The sequence below is a fragment of the Trachypithecus francoisi genome, unplaced genomic scaffold (assembly GCF_009764315.1).
Source record: "Trachypithecus francoisi isolate TF-2019V2 unplaced genomic scaffold, Tfra_2.0 Lachesis_group8, whole genome shotgun sequence".
Taxonomy (NCBI): Eukaryota; Metazoa; Chordata; class Mammalia; order Primates; family Cercopithecidae; genus Trachypithecus; species Trachypithecus francoisi.
Window position 1 is genome coordinate 69574478 of NW_022681473.1, and position 15489 is coordinate 69589966.

Sequence of the window (15489 nt, forward strand, 5' to 3'; positions counted from 1 at the left end):
GTTTCCTAAGGTGTATTATGTAGTTACAGTTATTTGTATGATGAATATACAGTCATTTATTTTTAAAGTGCAACCGCTCACATCCTTTGTGGAAGGCAGTGGCATGGTGGATGACTCTGTGCACAGTGGTGGGGCAAGGCTCTCTCCTCTGGGAGGGTTGGGTTCCATGGCCCCTTCAGCCTGTCCCTGAATGAGGGCAGCAGTGGGATGGGGAGCCATGCCGCACTAGTGATATCAGAGGAGTTGTGATATTTATTCCTCTCATGCAGTTGCAAGGTCAAGCTTCACATAGAGACCCTCTGAACATCCCTCTTGACAGAGCTGCAGCCTGGAGGGCTTAAGAGGGACCGTGGGGCCTAGGGCTGAGTTCTCTCCTAGGTCATCCTGATAGCAGCCAGCAGGGAAGCACAAACCCAGGATGGCTTGGGGGCTGGGACAGGTAAGAGGAAGCCTCTCTCTCCAAGCAAAGGCCACCAGACACCTGTAAACACAAAATAGTCTTTATTTGTCAACGAAGGCTACACGGGATCACTTCTGGTTTTGTTTTTATGCTTTTTTTTTTTTTTCCTAGAAGGTATCTACATCTGCATTTATTTACAGCCTTGTTGGTATTTACACAGTCAAGATACAGTGTTAGAAACACAAAAGTGTTGAGAAAAAAACTTCTCAAAATTAGTTCCAGACTTCAGGAAAATGATTTCCACATGGTAAGGCCAGAGTCTCCAGTGCTGGTCATCCAGAGGCAGCTTGGTACAGACTCCTTTTGCTGAAGCTGCTAGTTCAGAGGTCCTCAGAACAACAGGTGGATTTACAAAAGTGGGATTCTGGTGTTGGATGAATCCAGGGCTGCTGGGGCACTGCCAGACACCTGCGGCTCAGCTCCTGCCAGGACGGCTGAGCCTGCTCCAGGCTGAGTCCTCCTTTGGCTGTTCGCCCTCAGAATAAATCACATTTTCTTGGGGACCAGGAGGTCACCTAGTACCTTGCCTTTGGCATTCCAGAGGGAGTAAGAAACACAACATTGGCCCTCTCCCGGGCCTTCCCACATTCTGATCTTCCACATTCGTAATGAAACCTAAAAGTCACCACTGTCTGGGGCAGTCAAGCACACAAGGATGGTTTTTGTGAAAGTAAAGGTTGGAGAGGATAAGGTTTGTCTCTATCACCTCAGCAATGAGTCTTTAAAATGAGTTTGCTGTTTTTGGAAGGTTAAATGAAAGGGCCTTGAACTGCAGAGTTCTTTTTTAATTCCCTTTCCTCCAATAAAATATAGACAAGTGTATAAACCTAGCTGGGAATGATGTGCCTTAAATAGAGAGGTTTTCATTCTAACAAGGACCCCAAGGGAAAGGAGAGACTGGGTTCTTTCTGGGATCCCTCAGGAGATGTGTCCCTGGGCCAGGACCGGCTCCTGGGCTTAATGGCTGCCATGAGGACTGGAGAATACCCTGGACTTTGAGCAGTGGATGCTCAGATCCCCAAGCCTGACACCCTGCTGAGAGCTCGAAAGCTCATTCCTCCTGGGCAGAAAGCTCAGCATCACCACCCTCACCATGTGGCCACCACAAATACAAGACTGCCATACTATACAATACAATGGCAGAACTGCATTCTAAGATTTCACATCGAAATCTTAGATTCCATTTGCATCATGGAAATAAATCCCTGCCATCTATAAAGGTGATACTTTAAAGTCGCAGCTGAGAAGATGTGTTTTTCTTCTTTTTTCAAATTCTGATTCTTTGTTCCGTGTCCACAAAACACTGCCCAGTCTGCCCTGCCATCATCTTCTGTGCCTCCTCCTGGGTTTTTGGACACACACCTCCTGGCCATTCTCACCCTCAGTTTCTTTGGGATTGTTTCCAATCCTCTCTCCCTAAGTAGAAATCAGGCACTGGTGTGGTCCTTGGGTTAATTCTCAGCCAACAATTCTGAGAGATGAGGGTCAGAAGCTGACAAGGGAGTAATTTACTGGCATGCCTTCCCGTTCCTCCAGTTATCTTAGCTCTGCCCTCTAGCAATGTCTGTTTGGAGTGTGGGGGGTGAGGTAAAAAAGAAATCTCATCCTACAAAGAACAAAGTTGGGGAATCAGCAAAGTCCTATTTAAGGTGGTGGCAGAGGGGCTGAGGATGTGGGACCAGTTGGCAGCTGTGTGGGGTAGGAGAGAAGGCAGGAACTGTAGCATCATACCCCTGGGCAGGTGAGGGAGGCCTGGTCACTCTATCGAATGAACAGATTTGGTTGGTGAGTGTCAAAAGGGCCGGTGTTCTCAGTGTGGGAGTTGATGCTTGGAGCCTATTACGTAGGCATAGGGTTAGGCCTTCAAACTCACCCTTGTCATGGGGTTGGGACTGCTGGTCTCAGCAGGAGGACAGCTGGAGAAGGGAGGCACTGAGTCACCTGCAGCCCAAATGGAAACCAACCCAAAAGGGCCAAGGCCAGAAGCACCCCCTTCAATACAACAGCACTAATGTGACGGTGAGGTGCATAACACTGCCTATGCCACCGCTGAGATCCTTTTTCTAAAGCTTTGGGATCCTTCAACGTCTCTCCCCACAGAAGCTGGGCTGCTGTGGTGGTACGTAGCCCAGGAAAAATATAAGATCCTTTAAAGAAACAAACACTCAGGCCAGGCGCAGTGGCTCACACCTGTAACCCCAGCACCTTGGGAGGCCAAGGTGGATTGCCTGAGGCCAGGAGTTTGAGATCAGCCTGGGCCACATAGTGAGACCTCATCTCTATGAAAAAAAAAAAAAAAAAAGAAATGAAATACCCAATAATTCTCTGTTTTTGATCCGTAAAAGTCCACCCTATCCCTTTGGGGAAGGGCTGTGGAGGAGGGACAGGGCATGGGGGAAGCCTAGGGAGCTGGTTCCCATGGACCACAAGCCATCCCTGACCTCTGAGCAGACATCCCCAGCAGGTCTTCACTGATACCCGGCAGCCAGGATGGGACTGATGAACTGGGCAGGAGCACTTTGCCCAAGGACCCTTGGTGGGAAGAATACATTTTGAGACGCGTAAGTCCCTTTTGGAGAACAAAAAGCTTGTGTTCTTCAGGCCGAACTGTTTTCCATCTCATCCAAGAATGATCCTGCCAGATGGGAGCCCCCATCTCCAGCTCATGCCTCCCACAGCAGGCCTGCGGAGCACTGTATCTGACTTAGTAGAGCTCTGGATCCAGGGGCAATGGGCAACCAGTGGACAAACAGGCCAAGGCGCACTGCTGCGGCAGTGTGACTTTTGTTTTTGGAAACAGGAAGAGCACTTAGCGAAACACATCCTCTAATCCCCGTGGGACGACGTAAGGCGAAATCTCCTCTCCTCGAGAAGTTTTGGATGCTTCCCTCTGCCAGGCGGAACCCAGACTACATGCTGCTCTGATCCTCATGCAGTCAGAGACCTTCTCAGTTTCATTAACTCGTGTAATATTCTGAAGACTCCGTGAGTAAGGCTATAGAGGTGCCATGAGCTTATCAGTCCAACAAGGTTTCCACGGGGAATAGCTCAGACTCAGAATTCATTTTCCACACTTAATGTAAATGTAACCCATAAAAGTTCCATTTTCTAAGAAGCCCAGCTTAAAAGGAAGCATTTGGCTTCCCCTCCTGTCTCCCAGAGCCTCCTGTGAGTGGTAATGACAATGGTAATTAGGCGGATGAACCAGGAATGGAATCCTTGAACAAGGGGCTCCCAGCTCTGGCTGTGACTCCCCCTGCCCTCACTGCTCCCCCGCCTGCTGGCTGCTGCCTCAGCTTGGGTGTGCTCTTCAGATGTGGGCTGTCCCTGCTCCTGCGAGGGCTCAGGCCTCTCCCTGATGACACAGGCACAGGTCTTCACAGGAACCACACCAGCCTGGCCTCCCAGAACCACGGGTACCCACCTTGGCAACTGCCCTGCTCCTGGTGGGGTTGTATGACACGGGCAGGCCACACCACATCAGCTCTTCCCTCCTTTCTTCCTGCCACTAAAAAACACACTGGCTGGGCTTCTCTAGAGGGGAAGCTGATTCAGAACTTCAGGAATTTCCTGGAAGCCCATCCTGCCCCAGTCCAGCTCTGTGATTAGCTTGTACGTGGAGGCAGATGGGACTTCGGGAGCTGGTTAGAAGGATGCTTGGCTCATGCCTTCCTCTCTTTGGCTGGCTTTTTTTCTTAAGCATTTTTCCAGAATCAAAGGCCACCAAGCACCTCCCTCCACATTCCTACGTCTCAGTGGCGGCGGCTGAGCAGTGGAGGGAAGATACTCAAAGTCATAGAGAGAGGGCTTTGCCTCGGAAGGCAGGCTGCTGCTCTCGCCACCACTGCCATCCCTTTGCTGTGGGTGGCCTTCCCTTCCGTGGACATGGTGCCTACATTGAGGGCTTGCTGTGCAGTGCTGGTTCTCACATCTGGCTTTGGGAGAGAGGAGGAGATGAACAGGAACATCATGGAGGACCAACCAGTCACAGGCATCCTGGGTGCTTTCCCTCCTGGGAGGATGGGGCTCTGAGCCCAGGACGTTATGTCACCAGTCTGGGGGAAAGGACCTGGGAGACAGTTTCTCTATCCCAGCATGGGGATGGCACCAACAACTACACGGGATTTGCAAAAGGGGTAGGGGGCTTCATTTAGCATCAAAATAGAAAGCTTGGACAGGAGTTGGGGCAGCTTAAAAAAGGTGCTGAACAACACCATGAAATTCTCTGGAGCAAGATGAAGTCATCTGTGATCCTCTGGAGGCACAGAACACGGTGAGAAGAAATCCACCACTCTTCTGCAGAAGCCCTGCCAAGGAGCCTCCGGTCCTATAGACCCTCCTCCCAGGCCCCCTTGGAAGGGGCATTGTACTGGCCCATCACTCCCTTTACTCCTGCCTGACCCCAATAGAAGAAGAAAGGGTTGCACATGAGACAAGTTAGCACAGACATTCATGTCCCACATCACACTGGGTGTCTAGGGACAGACGAGGAGACACCCCAGGAGAGATGCATCTCAGAGAGGAGATACATACCCCAAACGACAAGGGAAAAATCCTCGAGGAAAAAGGGAACAAAAGACAATAAAGTTTTCATTGTGATCACACTACAGAAAAAAATACCTTCTGTTCTTTGCAAAAAATGTGCGAAGGCCAAATTTGTGTTTTTCTTTTCTAAAAAAAAGGAAGTTGCATGAGTTACAATGCAACCAGTATCTTTTTGTTTCTGCACTTGTTAAAAAATCATTTTTTTTTTTTAAAGTACAACACAGTCAGGTATGTGGCCACAAAAGAGTAGCTGTCTTTGGCAAGAAGTCCAGGCCTTGGCCCTCTCTGTCACCTCCGGCCCATCTCGCTCTGTCTCATGAAGTGGATGTTGTTGGCGCTGTCCGACAGTTCTGGGTACTGCTCGACAGAGATCACGAAAAAGCCGTCATAGCCTTGCACCCGCCCTGTGCTCAGCACCTGCTGCTTCTCCCCCTCTGTCCAGGCCCGCAGGCCTTCCTCCCCTTCCCGCAGTCTCTGCTGCTCATGGGCCCATGCCTGGCGCACGGCTCTCTGCCGGGCCAGCTCCAGGACCCGCACCTTCTCCTCGTCCAATGTTGTCCCGTAGCGTGTGTTCAAGCACAGTGCCCCATACTGGAGCTGGATGTCTGTGTAGCGTCTAGTCCTGCCATTAAGCACTGTGTTGATCTGGGACACAGTGACGTTGATCCCATTCTCCAGCGTTCGCCGCCCCCCACTGAGGCCCAGGATGGCCAGGTCACCTTCTGAAGGCCCTGGTTTCACAAAGTAATGGGTGTCCACCCCATCAATGGTGAAGTGCAGGTTCTCTAGGTAGTGGGCATTGTTCAAGATGGCAGCAACCCTTCGCCCATCCTCGTTGGCCACACTGATGATGTCTGTGGTCACTCGGCCATCCTTCAAGGCAAACTTGACCCCCTTGCCAAAGATTGAGCCACTGGATGCAAACTTCTTGGTCTTTGGGGCCTGCTGGCAGCTGGTGATTGTGGAGCCATAGAGCTGGTCAAAGCGTTCTAAGGTAACGAAGGCCTTGAGCTGCTTCTGTACTTCACACTGTACCCCAAGGATAGACTGATGGGGAAGGAGAGTGAGAGAGAGAATAAGACAAAGGGGAAAAAACCCTGAGAACCTGGAAAATCAGCTTAAATAATGAAGTCAAAACCACACATATTTATTAACCTATGGCATGTAGCTCTACCGCCGACCACCAGAACATCCAGGTGGTCACCAGAAGGTCAGAACATCTGCTGACCTTCATCCATCCATTCACCCGCCCTTCTTTTTAGAAACTGTTCAGGGGGCATGTAATCTGTGCCAGGTCCTTTTCTGAGCACCGGAGACACAAAAATGAATCAGACATCATTCTTGCTCTTAAAGAATTCATCATTTAGTGGGGAAAGACAGATATGAAAACAATAATTGCAATCAAATGTGATCACTGATGGCCTAAGAGAGGAACTAGTAATAGCTATAGCTAACATTTCTTGATGTTTGAGCCAAATAATTACCACTCATTATCTTAGTGATCTTCACAATAACTTTATACGGTAGGTGCTGTCATGATTCCACTTTCATGTCTAAGGAAACCAAGGCTCAAAGAAGTTGTCACTGGCTCACAGTCATACAACTAATAACAAGTCAACATGCAAGCCTGTCCAATTCTAGAGGTTCAGTTTCAAGGGCTGCTGGAGAAGGAAGGAGCAAACAAAGCTGAGACGAATCTTGGCCTGAAGGAGGAGGTGGGGTTTGAGGACAGGCTCAGGCTTGAGCTGGGACCTGAAGGATGGGTGGGAGTGGTAGGGTGCCATCAGACGGAGGATTGGCAAGAAATGCATTCTTGGCAAGAAGGCATAACATGGTGAGAGGCAGTGACTGATATTAACCCTTCCACCCTGCTTCACTGCTCTCCACTGCATTTACATCTGATTTCCAAGGAAGGCCTCTGCCCCACTGTGCTTCGTTGGGGCTCCCGGGGTGCTCCTCCTCTTGGCTGCTTTGGGGGACAGGTTGGGCCCGGCTAGCTTGGCGTATCATCTACCTGTCCCTTCTGTAGCTCAGGGAGTTTGGAGAAGCCACACTCAGGAAGGCTCCAGGGCCTAATCAGCGAGTTAGGGAAATGGCTTTAGCAATAGGCCCATCGGCTTCTCACTGAAATTAAGTCCTCTTTATAATTAATAGAACCCTGTCTGTGAACAATTATTTCCTAGAGTTTCACGAAAGCTGGAGTGCTCAACAACAAAGATCTCCGATGCTTGCCAGGGGCAGAAATCAATAATTCATTGATAGGCGAGGTTGGCAGACAGGCAGTCAGAGACTGGGGCTCTCTGGAGTGCAGAAGGGAGCCTCGTGAGGGAGGAGGAGCTGTGCTGCAGTGCTCAGCCCTGGGAACAGCAAATGCCAGGATATCTGGGCAGGGCCTGGGGGTGGTGGGAACTGGAGAGGCTGGGCAGCAGAAAGGCAATGGGCTCTGGGACCAGGCAGACTTGGGTTCTCCATCAAATTCTGCTGCTTTCAAACCCTGGTCCCCTAATCTGTAAAATCGGGAAATGTCTGGGCTGTTTACTTCTTTCAGCCATTTATTTATTTATCAAAAATGTTCCATGCATCCACTGTTTGCTATCCTGTGTGCTGGGTACTATATGAGACCTAGCACTTAGCCTCTTGGGGCTCATAATCTAGTGAGAGACAAGAAAGAGGCATTAAAATACAGTGTGGGAAGTGCCACCAGCGTGCAGAGGTGCAGAATCCCATTCTCCAGGGTCTGGTAGGACATAGCCATGCGGAGGCCTAAAGGAATCAGTCTGGAGTAAGAAATATGGATGTGAAGGTTTCTGACCACCAGCAGCAAGCCATCTGGCGACCTGCTTTCCTCCTTAGTCTGTCATCCCCTGGGCAAGCATCCCTTGAAGGCTTAGTCTCTGCCTGATTCATCCCTGCGTTCACTGGGCACAGCATGGGGATTGGCACAGAGTCAGGTTCTCATAGAGAATTTATGAATGGATTGGGTTTGTGGGGGAGGGGAGAAATGAGCAAATGAATGCCTGAAGTGAGCGGGTGGGATGAGATTGTTTTTAAAGACCTTTCCAGCTATACAATTCTGAGTCTTTGAAACTGGGTTATAAAAATGAGACAAGAGCAAGTGAGTCTTTTTGAGCACCTACAATATGCCAGGCACTGTGCTCAGTAAGAGGATACAGAACAGGCACATTTGGGTTTGAATCCCAGCTCTACCCCTTCCTTGCCATGTGGCACTGGGAAAGCCTCAGGCGCGAATCTGTAAAATGAGAACAATACGGCTGTGGGATCTTTGTGAGTTACATAGAATAACTCACACAAGGCCAGGTGCATTGAAATACTCAGAAAATGTCACATTTTTATTTAGAACCCACCTTCTCTCCCTGTGCTTTTGTTCTGGATAGTGACACAGGCTTATTATTTTTGTGGAAGTCCAAACTCAGTGTAACACACAAAGCTCTTTACTGCAGCTTGTAAGTGTCTGTGTGTGGTCATGGCTGCTTCCCCAGCAGCTTACTAGTGGTGGGGTTACTAAGTAGTTGTTGAACAGTCTCTGGCAGGCACTGTGGAGGCACCATATTGGTGTCTATCACTGGCCCACGCTTTTCTGAAAAGCTGAAGGGACGCCCTCCTGTAACGTCTGAGTGGCCTGAGGAGTGGCAGCCTTGCGCAGGAATTACCTTGCTGTTGTCCCACTCCTGGGTTTTCATCTGTGTGTGGATGAGCTCATAGGAGGGTTCCATGGCATCCATGTCTGGTTTGGGATAACCAGGGATCACGTTGTGTAGCTGGAATCCAAAGGTGAGCAGCCAGCTGTTAACATCTGGATGGGAAGGAAGCAGAAACATCTCCGTGGAGTGAGTGGACCTCAGATACAACCCACCCCATCACACAGCCTGCAGTTAGCTGCAGGGGGTGCTGAGGGTGTGGATTGCTGCTGGTGGGAGAGTCAACTGCTACATACACTTTGGAAAATGGTTTCACTCTATGAAAGCCAAATGTACTCCTGGGACTCAGCGATCCCAATCCCAAGTATACCCAAGAGTGATGACACCGAAATAGAACCCAGGTTTCTGGACTTCCTTTGCTCTTTTCACTTCAGCTCCCAGGACCTCTAGCTTCATACCCAGGGGCAGCTGTTGACAGATGAAGATCCCTCCTTTTCAACCCAACATCCATAGGAGACACTTACAAAGGACATCCAGACCCACCAAAAGGAAAGATTTTAATGATTGACTTGCAACGAGACAATTCACTTAAGAAACACACCCCCCTGCTCTTCCACCCCCGTGCAGTGATTAGAGCTTCAGGGTCAAAGTCCCACGGGTTACAGGGATGGCCTCGGCTGCGATCAGAGAGTCTTCCCTCTGCTTCTACCTTTTATTTACTCTGACAGCCCAAGGATGCCACAACCTCCCTTCATTTTCTTTTTTTTTCTTGAGACAGTCTTGCTCTGTCACCCAGGCTGGAGTGCAGTGGCATGATCTTGGCTCACTGCAACCTCTGCCTCCTGCATTCAAGCAATTCCCTGTGTCAGCCTCCCGAGTAGCTGGGGATTACAGGCACCCGCCACCACGCCCAGTTAATTTTTGTATTTTTAGTAGAGACGGGGTTTCACCATCTTGGCCAGGCTGGTCTTGAACTCCTGACCTTGTGATCCACCTGCCTTGGCCCCCAAAGTGCTGGGATTACAGGTGTGAGCCACCATACCCGGCCCCCTTCATTTTCTAGTCTTTACACTGGGCTTGGGGATCGAGTCTCATAGGCATGGGAATAATTGATTTTATAACATTCCTTGGGGTTACTAATTATTAGGTGTGGGGATAGACAGGATTTTGCCATGAACATCTGGCTCACTGGAGAATGGAATCAGGAAGCCAAGACATGAGGAAATGAAGAGGACCAGTCACCTGGCCCAATATTGCTGAGTGTCTTCTATGTGCCCAGGACTGTGCCATTCAGACCCTCATCTCACATACTCACAACTCTGAAGGAGAGATGAGACATGGTAATGAATAACTTTGATACAAGGAAAGATTAGAGGAAGGCGGAACTCTTTCATTTAGACAGACTGACAAGACCACATGCAGAAGGTGGCATTTAAGCCAGACACTGAAAGCAGTGCCATTTTTGTCAGGCACTGGCAGAGATGAAGTGGGCACTTCAGACAAAGATGACTGTACAAGGCAAGGCCTAGAGAGGGAAGGTGTGGGTGCAGGCAGTGTTCAGGTAACCAGAGAGCAGCTCAGCCAGAAAGGACGACTGTGGCTGGAGCAAGAAGAGCCTCAGATGGCAGGTGGGAGGTGAACTGGGGCCAGAGGGAGACAGACAGACAGTCTGTGTCCCAGCATGGCTCAGCCTTCCTTGAAAAGGCATAGCTGAAGATGCCAAAGCAGATGTCGATCAGAGACTAAGAATCCAAAGTCTTGAGGAGGCAGGATTTTGAGTTGAGCCTCAGAGCCAAGCCTGATTTTGGCTTCTTTCCAGTGGAGATAGAACCCTGATCACAGAGGTCCTGTTTAGTTTCTAGGATGATATAGTTTGAATATTTGTCCCCTCCAAATCTCATGGTGAAATTCGGTCCCCAATGTTGGAGGTGGCCTAGTGGGAGGAGTTTGGGTCATGAGGGCAGATCCTTCATGAATGGCGTGGTGCCCTCTCCGAGGTAATGAGCGAATTCTTGCTCTATTAGTTCATGCAAGAGCTGGTTGTTTAAAAGGGCGTGGCACCCCTCCCTTCTCTCTTGCTACCTCTCTTGCCATCGTCACACTGGCTCCCCTTACCTTCCACTATGAATAAAAGCTTCCTGACACTGAATAGATGCGGGTGCCATGCTTATACCACCTTCAGAACTGTGAGCTTAGTTCTTTATAAATTACCCATGAGTCTATTTTCCTTATAAATTACCCATGCTCAGGTATTCCTCTATGGCAGCATAAAACAGACTAAGACATAGGTAAGTTTAGGCAAAATTGCCACCTGCCACCCACTGAGTTCATCCTATTGGTGGGAGTGACCTATGTCCCTGTCACCACTGGGTCCCATATTGCTATCCCATTCAAGAACCTCATGTTTGCCTTTGATTTTGTTTTGTTTTCGGGTCATCCGGGGCCCCCTCTCCCGAGTGTGCAACTTGGTGGTGCCGAGATGGAGTGGTGGTAGAAAGGGAAGTTTGGAAGTTTGGAGCTTGGTTCTACTCGTTTTAGTCTTACTAGGCAAAATCAAAGAAAGGAAAGAACATGGTAGTTGAAGCAAGACAAACCCAGGTCCAAATTCTGGCTGCCCAACTTACAAACTGTGTGAACTCGGACAGTTTACTTAACTTCTTTGAGATTTAGTTTCCTTATCTGAACAGTGACAGTAGAAATGGTTTTAACCATACTTTTACGGAGAAGAATACAAAGTGTTACCGTTTGGTGGCAGTTATCGTGTGGCAGGAGCTATTCTGAACTTATACATAAATTACTGGATTTAATATATTTTGACTCTTTTTGAGACAGGATCTTGCTCTGTCACCCAGACTGGAGTTGAGTGGCATGGGTTAAAGAGATTCTCCCACCTCAGGCTCCGGAGTAGCCAGGACCACAGGCGTGCCATCATGCCTAGCTAATTTTTTGTAGACATGGGGTCTCGCTATGTTGCCCAGGCTGGTTTGGAGCTCCCAGGCTAAGCAATCTGCTTCTTGGCCTCCCAAAGTACTGGGATTACAGATGTGAGCCACTGCACCTGGCAGAGTTAATGTATTTTGAAGAATACAGCTCAGTGCCCACTCACAGAAGATTTTCTCTATTTTCCCCCAACCCATGCTTCCACATCCCAGGACCTCCATTTTCTCCTCTCTAACAGAAGGAGCTTGGACTAACTTTTCTTCAAAGTCCCTCTTCTCACTGAGTTTTTAAGAGTCTTTGATTCTATAAATTGTGGCAGATGGTTCTTTGGGAAATTAAAACAAACAGAACAGGAGGGAAAAATGCCCTATAAAGCCATTTTGCCTGAGGCTAAGAACTTGCATCTGAATTTGTAGTTGCAAAGGAAAGCTTCTATAAGGAATACTGCAAATTCTCAGGAAACTAGGGGGCTGAGAAGAGGCCTGGGCCTTAATTACAAGTGATGGAAGGTGGAAAACTTTCCTATTATGCCTTTAGGAAAAATGCTGAAAATGAATTTATTCATAAGTTTTTCTTCAGTGCTCCTCTGAAGAGCTGGGAATTTTACTCTTCCTTCTTACCATATCAGAAGTAGATATTTCCCTCAAGCGAAAAAATTCCTCTTCACTCATCCATTCCGGAGTCTGGTGTTGTCACAGGGGAGTGATGAAATGTAGGCAAAAATAATCTCTCCTCTCTCTCTCTCTCTTTCTTTCTTTCCTTTTTTTTTTTTTGACAGGGTCTCACTGTCACCCAGGCTGGAGTGCAGTGGCACAATCTTGACTCACTGCAACCTCCGCATTCCAGGTTGAAGCAATCCTCCTGCCTCAGCCTCCTGAGTAGTTGGGATTACAGGTGTGCACCACCACTCCCAGCTAAGTTTTGTATTTTTAGTAGAGACGGGATTTCACCATGTTGGCCAGGGTGGTCTTGAACTCCTGACCTCAAGTGATCCGCCCACCTCGGCCTCCCAAAGTGGTGGGATTACAAGTGTGAGCCCCCACACCCAACCAATAATCTCTTTCATGTGTGTGGTTTTGTTCTTTACAGAGTGTATTTGAATCCAAGAATGAGGGTTTTGGAATCAGAGCAGAGTTCTAATCCAGCCTTACCACTTCTTAGTGGGCCAGTTACTTTAGCTCTCTGAACCTCAGAACCTCACTTTTCTCCTTTGTAAATGGGGTCAGTGATCCCACCTCACAAGCATCAAGTGAAGATAGAGTGCAATGATGTACATGGTATATTGGTAGTGGACATCTTTTGGTTGCCTTCCCAGCAGCCCATTCTGCCTTCTCTTTCTTTTCTGGAGTATTAGTGTAATTATAGGGAAGTTGACTCCACCTAAAGGGTTAGCATGTGGCCTAGGCTAAGCCAATCAGTGCATTCTTTCCCTCCAGCCTCAGTAAGTGCTTCAGGGATTGTCCTGTGACCTAAGCCTATCTTGCTGGAATATATCTCAGGACATTTGAAGAAATTTTTCGGAAAAAAAAAGAATTTTGTTGTTGTTGTTGTTGTTGTTGCTGAATGTGAATGAAGATGCATGTAGTCTACCTGGATGCTAAGAGGAAAGGTTTAGCGAGAAGTAATAGTATCTTGGTTCTTATTCGTGATTGTAAATCTTTTCAAATTTGCTAAAAACTTACCTGCTTATATGAAATCTCTTCTTTGCACACCATGGGTTCTCAAATGTAGGATATGACCCACTATGTAGTAAAATCAATTTTGTGAATCATGATCAGCATTTTTATTGAAATGGAACAGACTAGATTAGAAAATGAGTGCCTCACATTTAAGTATTCTTTTGCAAACCTTTTGTCTTAGTGTTTTATTGCAACATAAAATCTTTTTCTTATGGTGGGTTCATAGGCAAAGAAATTTGAGAAAAGCTGTCTTGGACCCTGTGATCTATGAAGGTGTGTATTATACCTCACTCCTCTCTGGATCCTTAGTACAGGTTTGGGAAGGAGTAAGTATAAATAATATACTCTTTGCTGGATTTAACTGACTAGAATATGGAACCCAAACTGAAAATGTTAGGTGCCCCTTGGTGGTTGGTTGCTTTGTTAAAAGCTGGATTTGGAGGCCAGCATGATTCTAATGGAAGACGTTCTGGAGTCGGAGAGCCCTGGATTAGAGTCCTAGCTCCATGGTCTACATCTGTGTGACTCTGGACAAACCCTTCACTAGAGCCTCAAATGACATTTGGAGTCTCATCTGCGGAATGGAGATAATGATGGTGATCTCACGGTTGTTGCAAAGTTTAAAGGAGAGCATATCTGCCAAGTGCCAGATAGCATAGAGAGTTAGTTATGTTAGTGCTATTCTGGAAGGAGACCATATGTATATGGTGGTGTACAAAGAAAAAGCGGGGAAGGAGTAATATTTTGGCAAGATGCAATGATTTTTTTTGAAAGAAAAGTACGTTTCCTATTTCACCATATTTTTTTCAGCTACAGTAATCTGCCAAGACATCTCATAGAAAACTCACTGGAGGGTGAGGCAGGGGGTGTGCTTAATGCAGACAGATGTAATGGAAATGGCATCTCAACCTGTCAAGTTTCTCTAGAACTAGCAGCCAAGTTGAGCATGATGAAGGCTGTGAAACATTGTTAGGATATTCATGTTTATCCATAGGCCCCAAGTCTGTTTTCATCACATCTGTCCACCACCTTGTTCTCCCTTCTTTCCTATGCTTAGGATGCTGTTCTCCCCTCTTTCCTATGCTTGGGATGCCTGCTTTCAGTGTGTGACAATGTGGAACTCTTCTTGAAAAAGGAATTCTTCTACTGCTGTCAGCAGAAACAGGGTCCAGGTGGGGGCTACCAAGTTTGGGAGCCGGGAAGCCATGTCTGTAAGGGGCATTCACGTGAGCTGTCATGTTGCCCCTCTACACTTTTGTATTATATGTGCTGCCTTCTCTCTCTGGAATGTCTTTCCCCCCCATTACCTGGTGAACACCCACTCAGGAGCTGGCCTCAAATGTCAGCTACTTTGTGAAGACTTCCCAGAATGCCCTGGGCAGAGCAGGTGGCTCCTCCTCTGTGCTTCAAGGGCCATCTGTGCAAACCTTTGCCATGGCCCTCCCCTCTTGACAGCAGTTGCCTGTCTCTCCCCTTACAGTGAGAATTCCTGGAATGTAGGGATCATCTTTCTATCCCCAATCCCTGAAACAGTGGCTGCACAGAAGAAGCAGTTGTAGGATGAAGGAAACTGCCATAAAAGAGGGCAAGAGGACTGAATTGCAAGACAAAAGAGGGGAGAGACTACTGACTTTGCAAGTTGAGATGTGCCCAATTTTTGCCTACCACAAACTCTCTTATGTAAAAAGTGTGGGCTTTACCCAAACCTGCACCCACTCTCTGTGGGGTTGGGGGCCTCTGTGGCTAACCTGGGACTGGCTGCTTGCTGGGAGGGCTGTGGTTGCTGGAGACATCCCTGCCTGTGGGACCCTGGGACACTTTATATTCAAGTTGCTTTCATGCTAGTGGAAGGCAGAGCTCACTTTTCAAGTCAGAGGGTAAAGGAAATGGAACCCACATGAGCCAGGCACTGTGCTAGGTACTTCATGAAGTATTTCATTTCACCCTTGCAGCCACCCTACAAGGTAGGTGTTCGTTTCTCTTGTTCCATATGTTCCTTATTCTTTTTTCCCCTCTTTTCCTGCCCTCTTTGGATTATTTTCTTAGTCTTCCATTTTATCTCCACTGTTGACTTATTAGCTAGGACTCTTTTTTTAGTTTTTATCTTTTTAGTGATTTCTCTAGGGTTTATAATACACATATTTAACTTATAGGTAGATATTCTAACTTCAATCTACATATCAGGAAACTGGAATTCAGGGCAGTT

General features: G+C 47.8%; 1 protein-coding gene across 1 annotated transcript in view; it reads right to left on the reverse strand.

The window, feature by feature from the left end:
- Positions 1-484: 484 nt before the first annotated feature.
- The window catches only part of TENM4 (teneurin transmembrane protein 4), a 655906-nt gene continuing 640901 nt past the window's right edge, over positions 485-15489 (reverse strand). Inside the window, exons 29-30 of the mRNA XM_033204860.1 lie at positions 8677-8819; positions 485-6052 (exon numbers count right to left, since the gene is read on the reverse strand). Coding sequence (XP_033060751.1) covers positions 5294-6052; positions 8677-8819 — 902 coding nt within the window. The 3' untranslated portion in view covers positions 485-5293. The remainder of the gene's footprint in view (positions 6053-8676; positions 8820-15489) is intronic.